Source organism: Chelonoidis abingdonii, chromosome 12 (genome assembly GCF_003597395.2).
Source record: "Chelonoidis abingdonii isolate Lonesome George chromosome 12, CheloAbing_2.0, whole genome shotgun sequence".
Classification (NCBI taxonomy): Eukaryota; Metazoa; Chordata; order Testudines; family Testudinidae; genus Chelonoidis; species Chelonoidis abingdonii.
The window spans coordinates 7,838,681-7,861,738 of NC_133780.1; the positions used below are offsets into that span (position 1 = coordinate 7,838,681).

General features: G+C 53.3%; 2 protein-coding genes across 2 annotated transcripts in view; one reads left to right on the plus strand and one right to left on the minus strand.

Annotated features, from left to right (window-relative positions):
• The window catches only part of LOC142047641 (zinc finger protein 547-like), a 206,375-nt gene that overhangs the window by 77,814 nt on the left and 105,503 nt on the right, over positions 1-23,058 (minus strand). The window lies entirely within an intron of this gene.
• Positions 13,375-20,457, plus strand: LOC116825016 (uncharacterized). Its single transcript, XM_075071485.1, has 5 exons — positions 13,375-13,558; positions 14,406-14,585; positions 15,565-15,678; positions 16,048-20,160; positions 20,378-20,457. The coding sequence occupies exons 1-4, from the start codon at positions 13,375-13,377 to the stop codon at positions 17,739-17,741; spliced, it is 2,172 nt and encodes a 723-aa protein (XP_074927586.1). The 3' UTR covers positions 17,742-20,160; positions 20,378-20,457.

Sequence of the window (23,058 nt, forward strand, 5' to 3'; positions counted from 1 at the left end):
TCGCCTGTTCAGCAGGAACGGGCAAATTTGTTCCCAAGATTTTGAGTTTTTAAAATTCCGTGGGATTTCACTTCATGAACGGGAAAGTGATTTGTAACCCACCCTGGAGTTGTGGTTTTTCTCTTCTTGGTGAAGGTTTATTTTGTCATTTATTTTGATAATAAATAAGTTTTAAAGGACCTAGTTCAGATTTCTTGGTGACTTCCAAGAGAAATGATAAATTTGCCCACAATAGTCCTTTCTGATTTTCTTTTCACATCAGATTTGCTGCTTCTTTGAACAAATGAAAGTAACCGTGTCTGTCAGCAACACACTGGCGGCGAGTGCTGGATACGCATCTCAGAGTCAGAGACTGAAATGGGGAAGGAAGTGACTGCCTGATCCCTGCAAAGATGTGAGATAGAGTAGGAGGGGGAAAGGGGGAGTGGTGGGCAGGGCCTTGAGAGGGCACTGTTTTGCGGACTTGCGAGCCAGAGAGCTGAGTCTGAGAAAGTGTGAACTCAGTGCACAAGTCCCAGAGAGAGAGAATGTTCTACAAGTGCTGGGCGAAGTCATCCTTGAACTCCGAAGGGCTGCCAATGATGCCCCAAGAGGACTGATGTGGAGAGCGGTTGGCCGACTCCCATTGCTGAGGAGAGGGGCCGGCAAATGCCTCTCTCATGAATTGTTAGCTCTTTCTTACCGAAGCTTTTAACTGTCTTCTTTCCCTGGGTCACCTGTGTGGCTGGAGCAGCCAGTGTGCTGGGTGCCCGGGCTAGTTTCTCAAACTCCCAGTGTCCCTTGTCTTGAATAATGGGGGGAGGGAGAATGGTCTTTAATGGAGTCACTCAGATGCTGTCTGGCTGTCACCCGTTGACGCAGCTGGGGAAAAGGCTGGTATCGTTCTGGGGTGTATTAATGTATGTAAGTTGCCGGAGGTCATGGTACTGCTCTGCTGGACACTGGGGAGGCCTCAGCTGGAGTCCTGTGTCCAGTTGTGGGCACCACCCACTTTAGGAAAGATGAGGACAAATTGGATTGAGGCCCAAGGAGATGAACAGAAAATGATCAAAGATTTAGAAAATCCGACCTGTGGAGGGAGGCTAAAAGAAGTGGGTCTCTTAGTCATGAGAAAAGCAGACTGGGGATGGTCTGCAGCCATGCTAAGGGCTATTCTACAGAGACTGGGGAGCAGTTGTGCTCCATGGCCACTGAAGGGAGAACCCTAAGGTGTTAAGATGCAGTGCAGGAGATTTAGGGTAGACATTAGGAAAACTTTCTATTCAGGAGGGTATTTAAGCTCTGCAGTTTGGCGTTGAGTTTTCTTTTTGTTTTTTTTTTTAAGCCCGTTGGAGCTGTTACTTCACCATCCCTCAGCTCCACACACTGCAGGTTCCGGCTGTGACATTTTCTCAGGGTGCCCTGGACTGTGAATCTCCTTGTTACTCCCCAGCCTCAGCACGAGGGGGACGTGTTGCTGCTGAGCTGGGTGTCAGTCCCCTGTCACCTGCAGCCTTTAGCTCCCCACACAAACTCCCCAGGGCTCTGCCAGTCCTTATGTTGCCTTGCAGGTTAACACTAGGCACAACCCCTTCCTTGAACTCCTCTTAAGTGTCCTTGGGATGAGATGCACCATTCCCATACTGAGTATCAAGGCCTTAAAGGATTGTTTTGGGCTTAGCCAGCTCTGCCCCGCCACACCTGCAGCAAATTCTCCACCTGCTGGAGGAATTAAAAGGCAGCAGATTAGCTGAGCTGGGAGCAGTGCTGAAGATAAGCAGACCTGCAGTCCACATCTCCAGTAGAGCAGAGCACCGTGAAACCTAAAGGGTCTGATGCAGCTGCCTAAAGGGGCCCTCCATGAGAAAAGGGAGGACTCTCCGCATAGGCAAGCAGAGAGGGAAGTATTCTGTGGCCCTGGACAGTGGTAACTTCCTCTTGCTTCCTTGGCATTTGGATTTTCCCATCAGGCGAAGACCTTGGACTGAGGTGACCCCAGGGTGGGAAACAAGAGGAAGAGGCCAGTTTATACCAATGTTGCTATGCTGTTTGATCATGACAAATATGTTTACTCAGGGTGATGTCATAACCCAGTCCCAAAGCGACTATGAAAGTTACTCTTCTGTCCTATATGTAACTAGTAGGGAGATATGTGGATACCCAAGCGCTCTTGAGGTTCTGACTGCACTTTACCCCACACCTCTTTATATATTTACACCTTGTCCGTAGCCGCATGAAGTCAGGAGGCCTTATCAATGTCCTCCTGGCCCTGGCCAAAGTGGCCATTTACAATACCAGGGGAAAGACACTGGACGAGGGGGTGATCTGCGACTGCGGGGCCTATTTCAGTTACTCCCTTGTCTCATGCATCCGGGCAGAGTTCCTCTGGGTATCACCTGCTGGCTCCCTAGACAGCTTTGAGGAGCAGTGGGTGCTGTCCAGGGTTCTCCTGGTGTCCTCCTCTGGATCCCTAGTTCTGAACCTATGACCCCCTGTCATAGTATTCTATCCCCAATCTGAACCTTAGAGTCCAAAAAATGAGGTACTAGCATGAATTCCTCTAAGCTTAATTACCAGCTTAGATCTGATACCTGCCACCCCGCGCACCTCCCTCCAGAGCGTCTCCCAGACCCTCTTGTTTGCCCGCCGGGCCCACTTAAAATCTCCTGGCAGCGGCAGTGGAGCTAAAGTGGCTTCCTGGGCTCGGCTCACGCCACGCAGCTCATTGCTCCTGGAAGTAGCCAGTATGTCTCTGTGGCCCTGGGGGAGGGGGTGTCTCCATGCGCTGCCCCCCGCCTCAAGCACCCAACTCTGCCACTAGAGCTGCAGCCAATGGGAACTGCAGGCAGCAGTGCATGGAGACCTCTGCCCCCCCGCCCCCCCGCCTAGGAGCCACTCCCAGAGGGGTGTGCGGGTCGCTTTCAGGAGCCACTCAAAGTAAGCACTGCACCTCACACCCCTTCCGCACCCCAACCCCCTGCCCCAGCCCAGAGCCCGCACCCTGCATCCAAAACTCCGCCCAGAGCCCGCACCCCTCCTGCACCCAAACTCCCTCCCAAAGCCTTAGGCAGGTGTGGCGGGGGGAGGGTGGGGGACTTGGACCCATTCTGGGCGCCACCAAAATTATACAAACCTGCTGCCCCTGCAAGAGAAGCAAGTCTTGGCCCAGCTGGGAAAAAGAAACAAAAAAACAAGAGCCAAGCAAGTTGAAAGAAAAGAGCCAGAGAAGCTGACAGGATGTGTATGAGCAGAGGGTTCACCCAGATGCAACAAAAAACTGCCAGTCTTAAGCTCCAAATCAAAAAATCAATGGAAGAACAGATGAAACTATCATCCTGGAAGTCCAGTTTTATACCAATGTTGCTATGCTGTTTTGATCATGACAAATGTGTTTACTCAGGGTGATGTCATAACCCAGTCCCAAAGCGAGTATGAATGTGACTTTTTCTGTCTTATATGTAACTAGTAGAGAGATATGTGGATACCCGAGTGCTTTTCAGTCATTGCATGGGGTTCTCCACATTTCAGACCCCCCTGCACTTACTCAAGGAGTTGGGGGCACCCTTATCACTCACCTCTCAGGTATTCTTTGAGTAGGTCCTGCAAGATGGTGCTCCCTGCCCATCTCACCCCAGGTCCTGTGGGACCTTTTCATCACGTCCCTGTCCTGTGAGCTCCTCTCTCCTCCATAACCCGATCCGGCTGCACGTCCTGCAGCTGGTTTGCTTCCGAACAACACTGAGGGAAAAACTTTTACAATCTCGTGCTCCACACATTTCATTTCATTTCCTCATGCTTGTGTCCTGCCTGGATAACCAGGTGGCGGGACTTTCTACCACCTGTAGAGGGTGAGGAACCCTGGTGGGCCAGCCTATATTCCAGAATTCCCTGGTGAGTACAGACTCAATTCCCTTGAGGCTCAACTAGGGAAAAAATCAAACAGGTCTTAAAAAGCAAAACTTTTAATAAAAAGAAAGAAAAAAAAGTAAAAAGTTACCTCTGTTATCTAGATGGTAAATATTACAGGGTCTTTCAGCTTATAGACAATGGAGAAAAAGCCTCCTCCAGCAGAAATAAAATTTAAAATTCTTTCAGCCAAATACACATTAAAACTCTACCAGCCAGATACACAGTTGCAGATACAGAAACAATCAAAAGACTATAACCACCTTTCTACTCAATACTCACTATTCTGAATATATAAGAGACTATAGCAGGGAGATTGGCAAGAACCTTGGCTGCACGTCTAGTCCCTTCCAGGACTCAGAGAGAACAAAACAAACCCACAAACAAAGGCTTCTCTCCACCGAGATCTGAAAGTATCTTGTTTCCTGATTGGTCTTCTGGTCAGGTGTTGTTTGTTAACCCTTTACAGGTGAAAGAGACATTAACCCTTAGCTATCTGTTTATGACACCCCCCCACTCCCATCCCTGTTATCCCTTAGTTGTCCCCTGAACACAGCTGGGTCCCGGGGTCCAGTGGTTCCTCCCACAAGGCTGGGGGAGGCACCCGCCCGCCTCCTGGAATTACCAATAAGAGCAGCCCGAGCCATCCGAGCCGCCTGCCCAGGCTGTCCAGAGGAGGAACACAGTGAGTGGAGGGAACCTCTGGCAGGGGGAGGTGGAGGCACTCACCAGGCAGAGTGCAGGCAGTGGGGGTCTCAGGGAAGGGGCCCGAAGCAGGGAAGGGAAGAGGCAGAGCGTAGGCGGGACAACCACAGCCTAGGCCTCCTCTGGCCTATTACACCTCTGCCTGTGCTCACATCAGAGCTGCCAGGGGGCTGGGGCAGGTTTGTTTGTTTGATTTGTGTTTTGTTTTTTTTTGAGCTTCTCCCACTGACAGAGCTGCTGCTTGGCAGATACACTAGAGCAGCATTTCTCAAATTTGGCTCCCAGGGGCTTTTCTTGCTGCCACAACCTCCTGGGCCGTGATTGTGGGGGCGTAAAGCAGCTGCCCCCTCCCTCGGGGCCACCAGCAGGGGTTCAGCCCAGCCTCTTTCTGGGGCCACAAATGCCAGAGGATCAGGCAGTCGGTGTGAGTTCCCATCTTGTCGGGGGTGGTGGGGCTCCAGTTTCCGGCTTCAGCCCTGGGGTGGCAGGCGGCAGGCTCCAGCCATGGAGCTTTGGGCTCCAGCCCCAGGCTCAACCCTCCCCTACCCACCCATTGATCCTGGCCCCCGCTGCCACTTCCAGCCCCAGGCTCCAGCCGTACAGCAGCAAGCTCTGGACCTCTGCTGCAGGGCTTTGGGCCCTGGGCTCAACCCGCTCGCTACATCCCCTCTGGTCCCCACTGCCACCCTACCCACTTCCCATCCCGAGCTTAATTTCCCCCCCCCCAGTGTGCTGGGTCTGTGTAAGTGCTGTGAAAAGTGATATTTGTATGTTTGTTAATCGCTTTTCGCTGCCTCCCAGCTCGCTAGAAAGTCTGCTGCTGTGAAACATGGTATTAAAACGTACAAACGTCACGTTTTACAGAAACAGACTTACTAGTTAGCAAGTCTTTTAAAAAAGAAATGCGGCCACAAAAGCAAAAGAAACAACAATTAACAACAAGACAAGAATAAGAGGGATAGCTCAGTGGTTTGAGCATTGGCCTATTAAACTGCAGGGTTGTGAATTCAGTCCTTGAGGGTGCCACTTAGGGATCTAGGACAAAAATCTGTCTGGGGATTGGCCCTGCTTTGAGCAGGGGCTTGGACTAGATGACCTCCTGAAGTCCCTTCCAAGTCTGATATTCTATGAAAGCACCTTATTTGTGTTTCTATTCTGTGTAGGTCTGTCACAGAGTCCCCGGGCAATGCTCTGGAACTGTTCCCCACCAAGCCAGGCAGGACTTTGGGGAGCCTCCTTTCTCTTGGAGCAGACTTCTTCAGGGCAAGACACTCACATGTCTTCACCTCCTGGGTCTTTCCTTGGAGCATTCAGCATCCTCTTCCCCTCTGTGCGTTTCCCACAGTGAGTCCGCCCCAGCGGGGTCCTGGGGAAGCCATCGGGTCCTGCACCCCCACTTTGCAGTCAGACATGACTATCAGCCAGCCAGTAAAACAGAGGTTTATTCGATGACAGGAATAAGGTCTAACACAGGGCTTGTAGGTACAGCGAACGGGACCCGTCGGCCGGGTCTATTCTGGGGGGCAGTGAGCCAGAATCCCATGTCTGCACTCCTTGTCCCCAGCCAGCTCCAGACTCACCACCCCCTCCTCCTCTGCTGGGTTCCTTCCCAGGCCAGGAGGTCACCTGATCTCTTTGTCTCCAACACCTTCAGCTGACACCTTTGCAGAGAAGGGCCCAGGCCATCAGTTGCTAGGAGACAGAGTGCCAGGCATTTAGGTGCACTGGTCCTTTGCTCTGTAGCAATCACACACCCTTATTTCACCACTTAGGCCATGGCTACACTAGCGCTTTACAGCGCTGCAACTTTCGCACTCAGGGGTGTGAAAAAAACCACCCCCTGAGCGCTGCAAGATACAGCGCTGTAAAGCCTCAGTGTAATCAGTGCCGCGCGCTCCCAGCGCTGCAAGCTACACCCGTAGAGGATGTGGAGTACGCGCAGTGCTGGGAGAGCTCTCTCCCAGCGCTGGCGCTTCGACTACGCTTAACACTTCAAAGCGCTGCCACGGCAACGCTGCCACGGCAGCGCTTTGAAGTTTCAAGTGTAGCCATAGCCCTAGATACTTAAGAAGTGCATAGGGGACACTGAAGCACCAACACAGCATTCAGAACAAACATTAAGAACATTCCCAGTTCGTCACAAGGTCTAGTAAAGAAGAGAGGCAACTGTACATTATTTTTATTATTGAGTCTGCAAAGAAAAAAAAAACCTATATAAATAAATTACAACAACTGGACATGGATATGTGCATATTTTTGTCTTTCCTAAAGTTAATTAAGCATTTTAGGAAAAAGTCTCATAGTGGCCATCAGGAAGAGTTGATGGCTGAGCTCAGAGGCTACCAAAAACCCTGCCCTAGAGAGATTACAGTGGAGCTGCATCAATAGGCATAGCCTAAGGGTGCTATCTAATATCTTGATCTGGTTTTGGCCTAGCAAAATGAGGCCCTGTACTCACCTTGGGGGCACTGGTCTGTTTCGGAGGCTGCATCTGATGAATTCTAACATTTAAGGGAAGTTTCTAGGTGGCCACCAGGAGAAGGTGGATGATTTTGCTGACAATTGGAAAACGATGAGAGGGAAATACGGGACTATCCTGAGTGGGCAGAGCACCAGTCCCTGACGCAGAGCACTGCAGACATCCAGGTGCCCGAGGGGGAGCTGCAGTCAGTGCCCACAGGGGAGAACCAGCTGGGAGATGGGCAGAGGGGATCCCTGGGAGGGGGCAGACATGAAGGGCTTTTAAATAAAGCCCAGGGCTCGGTTCATCTGGACCTACAAGTAACGGCAGAATTCAGTGCCACAACTCTGACAGCTCCATGACCCGAGGCAGGGCCGGCGCTTTTATTTAGTCGACTTAGGTGGTCGCCTACGGCGCCAGCATTATGGTGGGGGGCGGCATTTTGCCGGGGGGGTGGCGCAGGCGGCTCCGGTGGACCGCCGCAGTCGTACCTGCAGAGGGTCTAACTGGTCCGTGGCTCCGTGGGACTGCCGCAGGGCATTTCTGCGGACGGTCCGCTGGTCCCTGGCTTCCAGTGGACCTTGACGCGGGCATGCCTGCGGCAGCTCCACAGAGCCACAAGGACCCGCGCGAGGGGCGGCAAATGGCCGGCGCCTAGGGTTGCCAAAAACCTGGTATGCTAGTCTAAGACCCGACGAGGGAGCCAGAGCTGGGAGCTCTGGCCCAGGGCTGTAGCCAGTGAGTGTCGGGGTGGAACAAGAGACCAGCTTCTGCCCAACTGCTCCTGTGCAGTCTGTTACCAGAGCGGCTCCCTGACTCCATCACCCCTGGATTCTCTGACAACGGAGTCTCTAGAACCCTTCTCCCCCTCCCCGGGTCTGGCACGCTTTCCTTTCTGCCCCACTTGATCCTGTGGCTTCCTTAGGCAGGGCCTACATAGCGCTGGGGCCAGGCGGCGCAAAGCGGTGGGTGATCATAGGACCCAGGGCAGCGGCTCTGGGCAGCGAGCGCTGGGCTCGACCCCGCAGCGGATAGTGGACTCGGCGCCGTGCGTGACTCTGGCTCGTGCGAGAATCCCCGACCCGGCGCGCTGGTGCTGGGGCCCGGAGCCCTTGGTGCCAGCCGCGAGAGGGGGAATCTCCGCAGGGCCCTTACCGTGCCCCCAGGAGCTCTCTCCAGGCCAGGCAGAGCCCCGCCCGGCGCGGCCCTGCTTCCTGGGCGGCTTCGGCTGCCCTTCGCGCCTCGGGAAGAGGAGACGTGTGATGGAGAGACCGAGCCCCGGCGCGCGCGCCCCGGCTGCTGGTGAGAGGTGTTGTCGCGCCCAGGCTGCTCCGCGGAGCTGGCTGCGATTCCGGCCGCGGGGCCGGGAACCGCTGCGCTCCGCCCCGAATAACTTTGGTGCGGGCGGGGGGACCAGCCCTGGCCGGCCTCGGGCGGTGGGACAATAGTACGGGGGGCGGCGAGGCGGGCTGAGGGGGAAACAGCGGGCAGGATGTGGGTGGCCGCGTGGTGCATTGAAGGAGAGGCTGAGTGGCGGTGCAGGGTGATCGGGGCGGAGGGGGGATATGGGCCGAGGGAAGAATGTCGGGGGGTTCCTGCGAAGGAAAGGGGGATGTGGGAGGGGAGGCTGGGAGGGAGACTGGTTGGGGCAGGGACAAGGCGGAGGGGGGGGAGAGATGCAACGGCAGCTCCCCGCCCCACTGGGGAATAAAAAAGAAGGCGGGGGAGGGGGCTGCCCTGCCAGCAGGCCCGCGGGGATTTGATTCCCCTGGGACATGGTCAACCCGGGGGGAATGGGCAGGGTTGACCGTGTGTCCCGAGGTGGCAGGACTCGGGCTAAACGACTCCCAGCATTCGCGCGAGGCTGAGGGTAGCGCCGCCTGTTTCTCCAGGGGTGGATCCGAGGGGGGCCTTAGGCCCACTTCTCCACGAGGCCCCACCCCTCTGGTGGCTTCTCCCTCCAAAGCTTTTCCCGCTCCCCAGCAGCAGAGGCCGAGATCCCAGCCCTAAGTCTCATTGGTCTGCAGTGGAGAGCCCACACTCGTACCTGCGGCTCGGGGGGGGGGGGGTGGCAGAGTGGGGGGGGGATGCTCTGGGCATGGGTTTCCTAGCTTTGTCCTGCTCCTGCCCGCACCTTTCGTGACGGCGCCCACCCCGACTCGCTTCACCCCCCCCTTTGTTCCTCTCCCCACCCATTTTCCCTGCAAGGCCAAGACAGGGCCAGGTGAGAAGGCCAGGAGCTGCAACAGTTTGGAATGGCAGGAGTGCACACCTTTGCCTCCAGGACTCGTTTTCACTCCTAGCGAAAATTGGCACCCTGGGACTTTGCATTTTGGTGTCCCTTGGCCCGACGGCATGGTCAGATCGTCACCCCATGGCCTTTCCCTGTCCTCCCTTCACCCCTGACCCGTGTACCTATGCCTCCTTTGTCCCTAACCCATTGCCCCCTCTAACGCTAAACCCGTATATTGGCCCCCTACATCAATCCTACCCCTCCTGTGCCACTAAAGTTCTGCATCCCTCCAGCACCATGTGAGGAAACTGAACTGGCTGAAGGGACTGGGAGCAGGCTGGCATGCTGCGTTGCTTCCCCACTGGACTGCTTGTTCTCTGCCCCATGCACCCTAGGGGGCTAGGTGAGGGGGAGGAGCGAGGTGGGGCTCCCTGTGCCCAGGTCACGTTCCCTGCTGGGCTGCATAGTTATAGGGCAGGAGAACCAGAAGCTCCTGATGACTGACCTCTAGGCACTGTCTCTTTAAGAAAGCACTCAGGGTCTGTCAGGCACCTTGAGGCTTGTTTCACAGAAACAGCTGGACCAGAGAAGGCAGCAGCACACAACAGATTCCCCCTGGACCATGTCAGCTCAGGGCCGGTGGAACCACTGGGAACTAGGCAACTGCACTAAGGCGCCAAGATTTGGGGGGTTGCCAAAAGCGTGCCCCCAATTTTTTATTCCCTGCTACAGTGCGGTCACATTTTACAGGGGGGTAGGTTCTAAAGTCACCGCATAAGAGAATGGTGTTGTAGTTGAAATTACCATAAGTACAATACCACAGGAGTATCGCATAAACAGGCGTCCTCAACCTACGGACACATGCCAAAGGTGGCACGCAAGCCCGATTTTTTTTAATGGCAGGCTGCAGGTCCCAGCGCCGCTGAGCCTGGCTGCCGACTGGGGTTCTATTCAACTCGGCACCAGCCCCGCTCAGCTGCTGAGGGTCCCAGCAGCTCCCGCTGCAGCCTCCTGCCAGCCTGGGGGAAACGGTCGGGGTTCATTCACCAGGGTTCCGTCCGCAGCCTGGGGTTCCGTTCGCTCAGGCAGCAGCGAGAGTCAGCGGCAGCGTATGCGCTGGTGAGCCCAGCTGAACGGCCTGACGGTCCCAGCCGCTGACCCCACCCAGCCGAGTGCCGGTCTGCAGGTTCCGGCTGCCGGCCCTTTGCCAGCCAGATCTCGGCCACTGCTGGCCCGTCACTCTGCTGGCCTGAAGAGAATGACGAGCAGGCTGGCGGAGTGCTGGCTGGACCCTGTGGCAGATGATGAACGGTAACCCAGGTCTGCAGCAGGCTCAGCGGTGGCCGAGACTCGCAGCCTGCCATTAAAAAAAAAAAAAATCAGCTCACATGCCACCTTTGGCGTGTGTGCTGTAGGTTGAGAACCTCTGTTCTAGTGTATACTGTACATTGTGGTAATTTTCACTATACACAATTTTCCTCTTACGCACTGACCTTAGAACCCAACCCCCGTGTAAGATGTGACTGCCTTGTATTCGTTTCTGAAAATTTATAATAAATGATTCTCTGGGGTGTGTGTGCCCGGTGGAAGTTTTGCCTAGGATGCAAAATATCCTTGCACCGGCCCTTCCCCAGCTTAGTGTAAATTGGGTACATGGGAGCGGGACACCTCAGCATCAGCCTCCCCCCACCCGGCACAGCAGAGAGGAGGGCGCTGCCAGTCCGAGTGGCTGGGGGCTCCGGGGAGGAAGGAGGCGGGGGACAGGAGCAGTGGTGGCTGCACTCGGCAGTGGAGGAGGAGGGAGGAGGGGCACCCCTGCTCCTGAGAAGTCACCTGGCTCAGCTGATTGTCCAACTGCCCCTTGCAGCTCAGGTCCTTCCCTCCTACTCCCCCCTTACCCAGGAGGCCGGCCCTGGTCTCATTCTCCTCCCCTCCATGCCAGCAGCCTCACTCGGAGATGAGGATCTATACCTCGAACTCCTGGGTGCCGGGGATGGGGCGACAGACCGTGGGGTCAGTGCAGGGGTAGGTGCCGCAGCTGGAGCCCAGCCACAAGAGCAGCGCGAGCAGAAGAGGGCCAGCAGCAGCGGGAGAAGCACGCACCATGATCCCTCAACAGCCACCTGCTGAGAAATCTTGAGTGGGGCGAGTTTGTCCCGTGCCCTGACCCGGCTGGCCACTGGGAGCTGCGCCTGCAGGTGGGAGGTGGGGGCAGTGCGCAGAACCCCCTGACCATCCCTAAGCCTAGGAGCTGGACATGCTGACTGCTTGCCTGAAGCCGTGCGGCGCGGAGGCTTGCTGGGAGCCTGGCTGGCGCTGCCAACAGGGCAGTCTATGGCCCGGTGAGCGGTGCTGACTGGAGCCTCCAGGATCCCTTTTCGACCAGCTGCTCCAGTTCAAAATCAGAGACCTGGTTACCCTATTCAGCAATCCAGCCTCCTGCCCAGGGCAGGTGGAGGGTCCGTGGCTCCCTGCAGTAGCCTGGCTCCCTGTGCAGGTGTTAGCACTGCCCAGCTTCTGGTCTGGCCCGGGGGCAGGACCTCAGAGGAAAGAGGCGGAGCAGGGGGTGTGGCCTTGGGGAGAGGAGGGTCGGGGCTCCTGCATGTGTCCCACTTTTGCCTTTAGAAAAGTTGGTCACCCAGAGATAAGGGTGGGCAGGAGTTTTACCCAAAGGGCTGAGAATTTACCAGGCAAATGTCCACCCAGAGTCCCTCCACGCACACACCCAGCTTCCAATTTTATATTTGTGTTTAAAGACAATTTCCTTATTTTGTGGGGGGGGGGAAGGGAGGGGGGCTGACTCCTGACAGCGCTGAACGGGCTGGTCTGATTTCTACGCAGGATTCGGTGTCCAACCAGAGTCACTGCGAGCTGCAAGGAGCGGAATGGGGTTTGGTTCGGGTTCAGTGGCAGTCGGTGTGTTTGGTTCTGGTTCAGTTACCGGGCAGTCCCCAGAAGTGGGAAGGGGGGTTGGGAGTGAGCCCTGTGGCTTGCTTCAGTGGGGAACTGAATTTGGGGCATGGGGCCTGCCTCAGGTGGGGCAATGGAGGGGAGGAGCTGCCCTAAGGGATAGAGGCGGGTGAAGGAGGCCTGTCTAAGGGGAAGAAGAATTGAACAGCCTGGTTCCTTGGCCTTGAAGAGTTAGTGTTAACTTCTGGGACAGGGAGCCCCCACTTCTCTCCCCTCCCTCCCTGCTCCTGTGGGCTGCCCCCTTCTCTTCTCCTACTGGGACAGGCCGTTCTGGTAGCGATCACATTCCTGGGGGTTGTTTTGGTGTCTTGTTTTATAATGAGTGAGATCAGAGTAGGCTTTATTTTATTTTGTCAAATATTGAGCTGAAAAATTGCTGAAACTTCATTTCAATAGGTAGCTGTTTTTTTCTCAAGTTTGATTTAGGTTCACTGAGAGAGAGGAAAAATGATGTTTTAAGTCTCGTTCCAGTTCATTGAAGCATATTGGTTCAAGCTGGTTCTCTGGTTCTGTTTTGGTGTGAGTCCAGGTGAGCAAATGAAATCTGCAGCCACTGCACTGTCCTCATATGGAGGGGCTGGTTACTGCTAAGGCAGAGGAGGCTGGTGTCTTTCTCTGCTCATGATTAAGGCAGCAAGTTTGTCAGAGGAGGTCCTGGAAGCTAGAAGCTTAGGGAGGGAGATGTCGCTGCTTCTGAGAAACCAGGTTGGGAGCCTGTGAGCCCAGCCAGCCCCGCCCCAGAACACCGTCAGGGTCTTGGGCTGCTCCCACCCGAGCACCCACAGCAACCCCTAGACCCCCCTCCCCTGAGCTCCTGCGGGCCCCCGGCCGCTAGTGCAGCACGTGTGCCCCGACCCGCCAAGCACCAACGGCACTCCAAGATAGTCCAGGTTTAGTCCAAGTCATGGACTAGATCATGAGCGTGATATTTTGTTTACAGCCTGTGATCTGTCCATGATTTTCTAAAAATATCTGGTGATCAAGGGAGCTCCCATGATATTGGTTGATGTTGCCTCCTGCATTTTGATCTAGGTGCCAGACTGAGCATGCTGCTGCTACCCAAGGCAGGGTTCTTGCCAAGAGAGAAACCATTAACCCCTTCTGTGTCTGCAAGGGCGGAATGGGATGGGGGATGGGACAAACGGACAAACTTTATCTGGTGAATAGCCCAGCCTTGGGGCGCCGGCTCTGCCACACCAGCCTGAGCCAGAGCCTGCAGGTGATGAGAGACCGGGGGAAAGGGCTGGGGCCGGGCATGGAGGAGGGACAGTGCTCTGCGCAAAGGGCCTTCAGGGAAGCTGCTGGTGAGTTTGTGCGGAGGAGAGCGGGGTTGGATTAGATACCTCCTGAGGTCCGTTCCAACGTGCTATTGTATGATTCTTGATCTGTCCTGGGGGGTTTGAGTGTCTCGGGATGTGTTGGTCGCTGGTGGGGGGGCTGCAATGTGTGTTTGTAATAAAGTGACTGAGGGGTTTTCCAAGAATGGCAGAGTGCAGAAGACATCTGTGTCCAGAGAGAGAGCCCACGGGAGAAAATCGGTGTGTGAATGGACATCAAGGCCCTTCTGAAACCATCCGGCATTTCACCCCTCTCCGCGCCTGAAAGACTGAGGAATCAACATCCGTCTTTTTCAAGGGGACGAGGGAATGAGAAATGGCTGTGATGGAAGCCAGCTCAGGTAGGGGATTCATGAGGGAGGCGCTGTGCGGGGGAGTTGCTTTTTAGAGGGGAGGGGTAGGACAAAGCTGCTGGGACACATTCAACTTGGAGCCTGATTTTCTAAACAGGCCCATTGGCATGTGGGAAAGGAGGGAACATTCCCCCGTTTCTCATACAGGAAACACCCCCCTGGGTAGGTCTGGGAAAACTGACCAAAGTCCCAGGGCTGGAGCCTGACCCCACTGTCCAGAGGCTGCTGTGAAATATGCAGGGAAGCTGTTGGGATTCCTGTCCCTGTCCCCGGCTCAGAGCTGTGCTTTCCGCATCAGCCTGTGGCTGGCAGGCATGTGGGAAATGAGAAGATCCTGCCCTGCTCTGTATGCTGGGGTGCCAAGGAGCTGTCACCTTCTGCCACCCCGTGAAGCCTCCTGAGTGCTCTGAGGAGGGTGGGGGTGGGATTCTACTTCTCTGGGTCTCCTCTGCCATGATTAGTGGGATTGTGGTTGGGGCAGCAGGTGCTGAGTGGGGAACTCTTGTTGTTTCAGATTCCGGTGACCTTCGAGGAGGTGGCTGTGTATTTCACTCAGGGACAGGGGGCTCTACTGGACCCCACTCAGAGAGCCCTGTACAGGGACGTCATGCAGGAGAACTATGAGACGGTGGCGTCACTGGGTAAGGGATTTCTGTCCCCTTGGTTATTGGAAGCTGTGGGGTCTGAGTATGTGACTGTGGTCAGGTTCTTCCCTGGTCAGTTAGATTGGGGGAGGAGGAGGGTCGGATAGTCCACAGCTCCAGTGTGCATAGGCCCCAGCTCAATAGGTGCCTCTGGGCTGGAGCACCCAGAGGGAAAAATTAGTGGGTGCTCTGCATCCTACAGCATCCAAGCTCCCCTGCCCTACCTCCTCCTCTCCACCGAGCGCGCAGTGTCCCCACTGCTTCACCTATCTCACAGTGTTTCCCCCCCGGCCAGCACCAAATAGCCAGGAGAGGGAGCGGGAACATGCTGTACTCAGGGCAGGAGGTGGAGCCGGCGCAGGGATTTGGGGAAGGAGTTAGAATAATGGCGGGGCGGGAATTGGGGTGGGAACTTTGTGGAAGAGGTTGAAATGGAAGCTAGGATGGATCGGGGCCTCATGGAAGAAGTGGAGTGGAAGTGGAGGCAGAGGTGGGGTTGAGTCGGCGCCTATGCCAGTATGAGAGAGACTTGCATCTCCATACCCCATTCAGGGGAAGCAGGGAGTCAGAAAGCTAATGGACAGGCTAATTCATCCCTGTCTCTCCAGCTGCCCAGGAGCTAGAAGCAGGGAACTTCCCTGCCTATATTATTTCTCCTTCACACACCGTTCACCTGCCTTCTTGGGAGTAGCTCCATGCGTGGGGAGGGCTCTCGGTTCTGCAGACTTGGAAATAGGCAGGAGCTTAGTACCTGAGCTGTGTGTGTGTCAGGACGTCCCCCAGAGCATCTACTCTGAGACCTCCTAGTGAGGGGGTAACAACACCTCCACGGCCTCGGATATCTGCTGCTCCCAAGGGGTCTGAGTTACCACAGTCCCATGTAGGGTCAGGTTAATGTCAGGAAATGTTCCTTGTGACAGATACTCTAGCAATGCTCCATGCGCCCTGACCTTGCCTGATTTCACCTCCTGAGCAGGATTCCCCATTCCCAAAGCTGACCTGATCGCCCATCTAGAACGAGGGGAAGAGCCGTGGGTCCCAGATCTTGAGGCCTCTGAGGAAAGTGTGAGCCTGAGAGGCACCTGCACAGGTGAGGAGTCAGAGAAACAGAGACAGGACCATCTTGAGAGTGAAGGAAAAAGCTGGGACTCCCAAAACATGCCATGAGCGAGAGCCCTCAGTTCTGCCCCGTCTCACCCAGATCAGGGCTGCAGTCAGCAGATGTTGTATCATCGAGGCAAATATCAGTCACAGCTTCCCACCCATCCTGTGAACTCTTGCGAATTTCTACGCCGACTTTACTTCCCTGGGAGCACTTGGGTGGGATGTAGAGGCAGAATCCAATGTCTCCATCTCCCCAACAGTCACTGTGTTGTGTTTTCCCTCTTTGCTATTCCCCTTTCTGTCCTTTTTCCCTGGCACAGGCAGTGACTCCTGTCTGGATTCTCTTTCCCAGCAGGTGATAGGACAGTGAGTGAGAACAGGGAGGAGAATCAGCAGGAGGAAGGTCCTGAGCAAGAAAGGTTTTTGAGAAAAGCTGAAGAGAATTTTTCCCAGGGCTTGAAAGAGGGAGAAGCCTGGGGAGATGGACACGGATTAGAGATGCAGCTGGGAAACTATCCCAGGAAGAAACTGTATAAATCCACTGAATGTGGTAGAGGATGGAAGGATCCCAAGGAAAGCACAATTCAGCAGACAAGTCACAATGAAGAGAAACCCTACAAATGCCTTGAATGTGGGAAAAGATTTAATGGGAGGTCACAGCTTATGTCACATAAGAGAATGCACACAGGAGAGAAGCCCTATAAATGCTTTGAGTGTGGGAAAAGCTTCATACACAAGTCAAGGCTTACTGTACACCAGAGAGTACACACAGGAGAGAGACCCTATATATGCTGTGAGTGTGGGAAAGGTTTTATTCGGAGCTCAGAGCTTATTACACATGAGATCACCCACACAGGTGAGAGACCCTTTAAATGCCTTGAGTGTGGGAAAGGTTTTAGTCAGCGTGCAACACTTACTGCACATGAGACAACTCACACTGGAGAGAGACCGTATGAATGCCATGAATGTGGGAAAAGTTTTAGTCAGCGTGTAACGCTTATTACACATCAGCGAACCCACACAGGAGAGAGACCCTATAAATGCCAGGAGTGTGGGAAAAGTTTCAGTGTGAAATCAACTCTTAATGCACATCAGAAAACCCACACGGGAGAGAGACCCCATACATGCTTTGACTGTGGGAAAAGCTTCATTCAGAAGTCAAAGCTTAGTGAACACCAGAGAGTACACACTGGAGAGAGACCATATAAATGCCTTGAGTGTGGGAAAACTTTCATTAAGCGCTCAGACCTTATTAAGCATCAGAGTATCCACACACCAAGCGACAACTCCTATAAATGCCTCGACTGTGGGAAAAGTTTCCCTGACAGAAGAAAACTTACTGGACATCAGAGAATCCATACAGGAGAGAGGCCCCATAAATGCTTCGACTGTGGGAAAAGCTTCATACACAAGTCCAGGCTTATTGTGCACCAGAGAGTGCACACGGGAGAGAAACCCTTTAAATGCCATGAATGTGGGAAAGGTTTTAGTCAACGTGTAGCACTTATTACACATCAGCGAACCCACACAGGAGAGAGACCCTATGGATGCCTTGAGTGTGGGATAAGTTTTATCTCAAGTTCAGCCCTTGCTCACCATAGCAAAATCCACATGGGAGAAAGACCTTATAAATGCCATGAGTGTGGGAAAGGTTTTAGTCAGCGTGTAACACTTATTAGACATCAGCGAACCCACACAGGAGAGATACCCTATGGATGCCTTGAGTGTGGGAAAAGCTTCATTGAGAAGTCACAACTTATTCTACACCAGAGAGTGCACACAGGAGAGAAACCCTTTCAATGCTGTAAATGTGGGAAAAGTTTTATTCGGAGCACAACGCTTATCTCACATCAAAGAACCCACACGGGGGAGAGACCTTATAAATGCCTTGAATGTGGCAAAAGTTTTAGTCAGAGCTCAAATCTTATTGCACATAAGAGAACCCACACAAGAGACAGACCCTATAAATGCTTGTACTGTGGGAAAAGCTTCCGTAAGAGCTCAGCGCTGACGAAACATCAGAGAACGCACAAGAATGAGACCCCCTAGGAATAGCTTGACTGCAGGAAAAGATTCAAGTTGACTTTCCACGGAAGAGAGACCTTGACGGTGGGGGAGCTTCATTTGGTGCTCCTGGAGTATCAGGTGTGTGCAAATCCCCAACAGAAAGAAACCTCTGAGATGTTCTCAGTGTGGAAAATGCTCCAAGTGGCGCTAACATCATGTTGGACATCAGAGACTCCTCCACGGAGCAGGGAAATTCTCTCAGGACCCTGACTGGGACTGACAATGGTGACAAACCCATTTCCTTATTCCCACACAGATCAGGGGCATTTGACTCCCAAGGATCCAGCTGCCTGTCGCTGTGGGGATGATCCAGCAGCAGCCGCGCATCAGCTGGTCAGTGACCCTCTGGCTCTGCCTGGTCTAAGCAAACCCCAGGCAGAGAAGGAGAAGCACCGATCAGCCCCTCCTCTCCCCCCTCCTCCCTGCTGCAGCCCTGGCTGCTGAGCTGATGGGCCACAGATTGGGGAAGGGAGAGAGAGAAACTCCTGCAGCCGCTCCCTCTGCCTGGCTGAAGTCCCCCCCCTCCCCCGTCCCTTCCCCTGGCAGCTGGGATCCCCCTGCCATGGAGATGAGGAGAAGGACACTAGAACCAGGCCTCACCTTCCCGCTAAACACCTCTCCCCATTCCCCATCTTCCACCATCCCCTGGGCTGGGCTCCCACACTGACCTGGAGCTGTTCCCTGGAGGATGAGTGTCCCTGGGGGCTGGTAACTCCTTCCCTCCCCACATCCGCCACTGGATCACTCATGCCCTCTGCCCCTTCTCCCTGCCCCCTTTGCATTCAGACAGCACCATTAGCAGAGACTGGTTCCCACAGGGCCTTTAGTTGGCAGTCTGGATTTCCAACTACAGCATTAGCCTGTGAGAGTGAAACAGCATTACCTAGTGGGTAGAGCACTGGCCTGGGACTCAGGAGATGTAAGCTCTGTTCCTAGCACTGCCAGCAGCTTGCGGGGTGGCTGGAGACAAATGTGTGCCTTCCAGAGAGGGAATAAATGGGGAGTGATAATATCAGCCTCCAAGCGTCTGTCTAGGGCAGGAGAAGTGGTTGAGATTAGCTGGTGCGTCTCCTTTGTTCCTCCACCCCTTTTTCTAGTCTAGACTGACCCTGAGCAGTTTATTCCAGTCCCCGATTAGCAAAGTGATTGTTAGAGTCACTAAGTCCCCGCTTCGCAGTGTGATTGTCACATTCCAAGATATCTTCACATTGCTCCAGGTTCTGCTGAAAAGCATTTCATTTTTTGTGCTGTTTCTCCCTTATCCGCCAGCATTCAATAGAATCTAAAAGAGCTGGAGCAGGGATTACAAAATAATGTGGTGTTTTAACTTATGTGTTATTGGAGGGGGATGGGTTGAGTCCGAGGGATTCCCTCCCACCCCCATTAAGCTCACATATCTTCTCTCACAGAGCAGCCTCTGCCCAAGCCTTGGAGAGTTTATCCTTTTCCCTTTTTACCCCTCCACCTTCATGTGTATCATTTGCCATAGTGTTCTTTCCCCACCATGCTTAGGAATCAGACTTTGATTTCTTTGATCCTCAATCAGGCCCCTGAGGGCTGAAGAAGAAAATGTTACATTCCTGAAGGGGGAATTCAAATGAACCCCAAAGCAGAGTTTGAGCTTAAATCTGTAGCCCATAAGGTTACTTTTCTAGCTTGCTAGATTCACTGATTTGATTGATTATATTGTTATCTTCAGGGAGTTTGGTTTATACCGGATCTCAATATATATGACTCAGAATAGTTGGTTGTAATGCAAAGGAGCCTACAGGCCTGTATCCTGGAAAAAGAAGCTTAGCTTGAGTCAGTTAGGATAAGTGATTGCAACCTTTGGCATAGATAAATGTCCTATTGGCTACCCCTTTGTCTCTGGGGGAACTGAATGGAGAATCGAATGAAGAACCGAAGGTGTTCACCTTAAGTTTGGAACAGACCGGTAACCACAGGTTGCTCTGCAGCGGAACATGGAAGTTATGATTAATGTCAAAGGTAATGATTTCAGGGATGAGATAATCAATATTAACATGTATGAATATATGTCACAATATGGTAGCCTATAGAATAAGCGTACCCGAAGATTTCTCTGGGTGAGGAAATAAGATTTAGGCATGGTAGATTGGGCACGGCTATAAATATTCATGTCATTAGGATGACCCTATAAAAGGGCAAACACCATACAGAGAGGTCGCTCATTCTCCTCTTTATACCTTCTATTAAGCTATCAGCTCAGCCGGCAACATAGCTACTCCTCCTCTCTGACTTCAGCCAGACCATCAATCTATTGGGCATGCCAGAACAAGGCTGGTCCTCTGTCTCCTACTACTCGGTCTTCAGGGAAGCGTGTGAGCCTGGTAGCTAAATAGCCTTAGAGTAGGAATGTTACACCAGGAACTTTAGAATTGTTTTACTTATTTATCAGAGGTAGCCGTGTTAGTCTGGATCTGTAAAAGCAACAAAGAATCCTGTGGCACTTATAGACTAACAGACGGTTTTGAGATGAGCTTTCATGGGTGAATATCCACTTCGTCAGATGCATGTGATTCATGCATCCGACGAAGTGGGTATTCATCCATAAAGCTCATGCTCCTAAATGTCTGTTAGTCTATAAGATGCCACAGGATTCGTTGCTATCCTTATTTGTGACTGTGCCTTGGAGCTTTGATTGCTTTTTCACTTGTTTTATAAAGATCTTAAAACTTAGTATTGTCCTCAGTATCGTGTCTTGCCATACACCCAAGAGTCTTCCTGACATAGAACTGTCTGTGTTCTTTAACCCCTGATTGGGACACAAAGCTAAAATTTTCTAATCGTTCACTGGCGAGACATACGAACTAGCTCCCATAAATTCAGGCCTACAAATCCAGCCTCCATCTATTGTAAGTGGCATCTGGAGTTTTTCCAGCCAATCCAGATCATTTTTAGATAGAAATTTTTAGTTAGGTTTGTCTTGTTTTCCTCTTTCTTTTTGAAGATGATGCTTAGAACTTTTGTCAATAACCCAGCCAAATATGCGGCGGTGCTGAGTAAAGCAGATTTGGCCTGTTCAGAAGGAAATGAGCAAATTGTTCTCGAGATTTTGAAATTAAGATTCTGTGGGGTTTCACTTCATGAAGGGAAAGTTTCTAGCCCACCCTGGACTGAGGGTTTTTCTCATTTTGTGAAGGCTTGTCTGTTAGTATTTTGATATTAAATTATTCTGTCAGGATGGAGTTCAGATTTTGGGACTTCAAAAGACAAATGATCACTTTCCAAAATAGTCCTTCTGATTTTCTTTCCCGTTTCCCTAGCCTTTGTCATGAGATTTTCTTGTTTTAGAACAATGAAATGACCAGTATCTGTTAGCAAAACAATGAGGGCGAGTGCTGGATACGCACTCCAAGATCGAGGACTGAAGGTATGTCTACATTGGCAAGTTTGTGTGCAGTAAAGCAGCTTCTTGCCACCAGCTGCAGAGTGTGCACACTGCCAAGCCACTTTGTGCGCAGAATATGTTCAGTTGCAGTGCAGTAGAAAATCCCCAACAAGATACTTTCTGCGGCAGGCTATAGGCTGTGGTGCCAGTGTAGACACTGTGGTGATTACAATGTTGTGATTGGCCTCCGGGAGGTGTCCCACGATGCCTGTTCTCACCTGTCTGGTAATTGGTTGAACTCTACTGCTCTGCCCTCAGGTGACAGCCCAGAACGCGCACTAGGTTTTGAGCGCCCTAGGCGGACGGCAATTTGCGCCCGCGCGCTGGTCCGCTGTCCGGTGAGCTGCCGCAGTGGTGCCTGTGGAGGGTCCGCGTGTGCCTGCGGGCGGTCCACCAGCAGCCGCGCGAGCAGCCGACTTCCACAGGCTGACTACGGCAGCTCCATCCGAGCCACGGACCAGCGGCCGCCACAGCACCATTGCGGCAGCTCCACGGGAGCTGCCTGCCGCCCCCTCCTCTGCGGCCCTGACCAGGGACACCCTGGGCTGCTGGCTGCCGTGGCGGCTCCCTGACCCAGGGTCAGAGCGCCTCCGTGGCAGCTGGCAGCCCGGGGTTTCCTGGGCCAGGGACCCTTGGCTGTCAGCGCCATTGGCGGCGCCCTGACCCAGGGGGCTCCTGGGCTGCCGGCTGCTGCGGTGGCGCCCTGACTTAGGGGACACCCTGGGCTGCCAGCTCCCACCGGCAGCTCAGACTCACTCTCTGTCCTAGCAGCAGCGGCTGCTCAACCATTTAAAAAAAAATTGAGGGGCACTTTTTGGCGCCCCCAAATCTCAGCGCCCTAGGCAACCGCCTAGTCCGCCTAAATGGTTGCACCAGCCCTGGATTAGCCCTACCCTTTAAATTCCTTGGGAATTTTGAAAATCCCCTTCCTGTTTGGTGATGCGTGCAGTGGTCTCAGCGCATCCATCCAGGTGAGCATGGCTGCTGCCCGCACCAGGTTCTCCCCTGCTTGGAACAATGCCGAGCTGCTGGACCTCATCAGCATGTGGGGAGAGGAGACTGTCCAGTCTCTGTTATATTCCAGCAGTAGGAATAATGATACATTTGGACAGATATGACGCGTCATGACGGAAAGGGGCCATGATGGGGACACAGTGCAGTGCAGGGTCAAAGTGAAGGAACTGTGGAACTCCTACCACAAGGTGCGGGAGGCAAACTGCCGCTCCAGTGCACCGTGCTGCATCCACGAGCTGCTGGTTTTACAAAGAGCTGGACACGATTCTCGGCGGAGACCCAACCACTGCAGAGACCTCCGTGGATATTTTGGCAGCTCAGGGGATAGTCAAGAGTGGACTGAGCCAGGAGAAAATCATGGACGGGGATGTGGTGCAGGAGGGGGACCCAGAAGCAGAGGACGACTTGGTGTTCGCAGTTGCATGAAGCCTGGAACGCTTCTCTATTCCTGAGGAGGCTAGCTAGTCACAGCAGTCAGGTCAGAGTGTGTCTAAGCAGACACAGGGCAGGTGGCCCCTGATGAGTGGTTTTGATTTTGGGAGTGGCTGAAGGGAGTTGTTGGGGAAAGGTGGGTTGCAGAAGGTCCACTTGTTTCTTTGTGCTGAGCTTGCAGGAGTGATTTGCAGAAGGCTGCCTTGTGTCTGTGATGCGTGTACCCCTGGTTGAGAAGCACTGCTATAAGCAAACAGGACTTCAATTGTATTCGCTTACAATGCTTCATCTGCATGTGAACTGTGGGAGAGAGATGACTAGATATCCCTTGGTCTAGCAAAAAACCCCTGTTTGTCAACCCTGCCTAGATTCAGAATTTAAAACAGTTTCGGGTATAGAAATGTAGTTCATTAAAGATCATCTGCCCAGTGATGCTGAGGA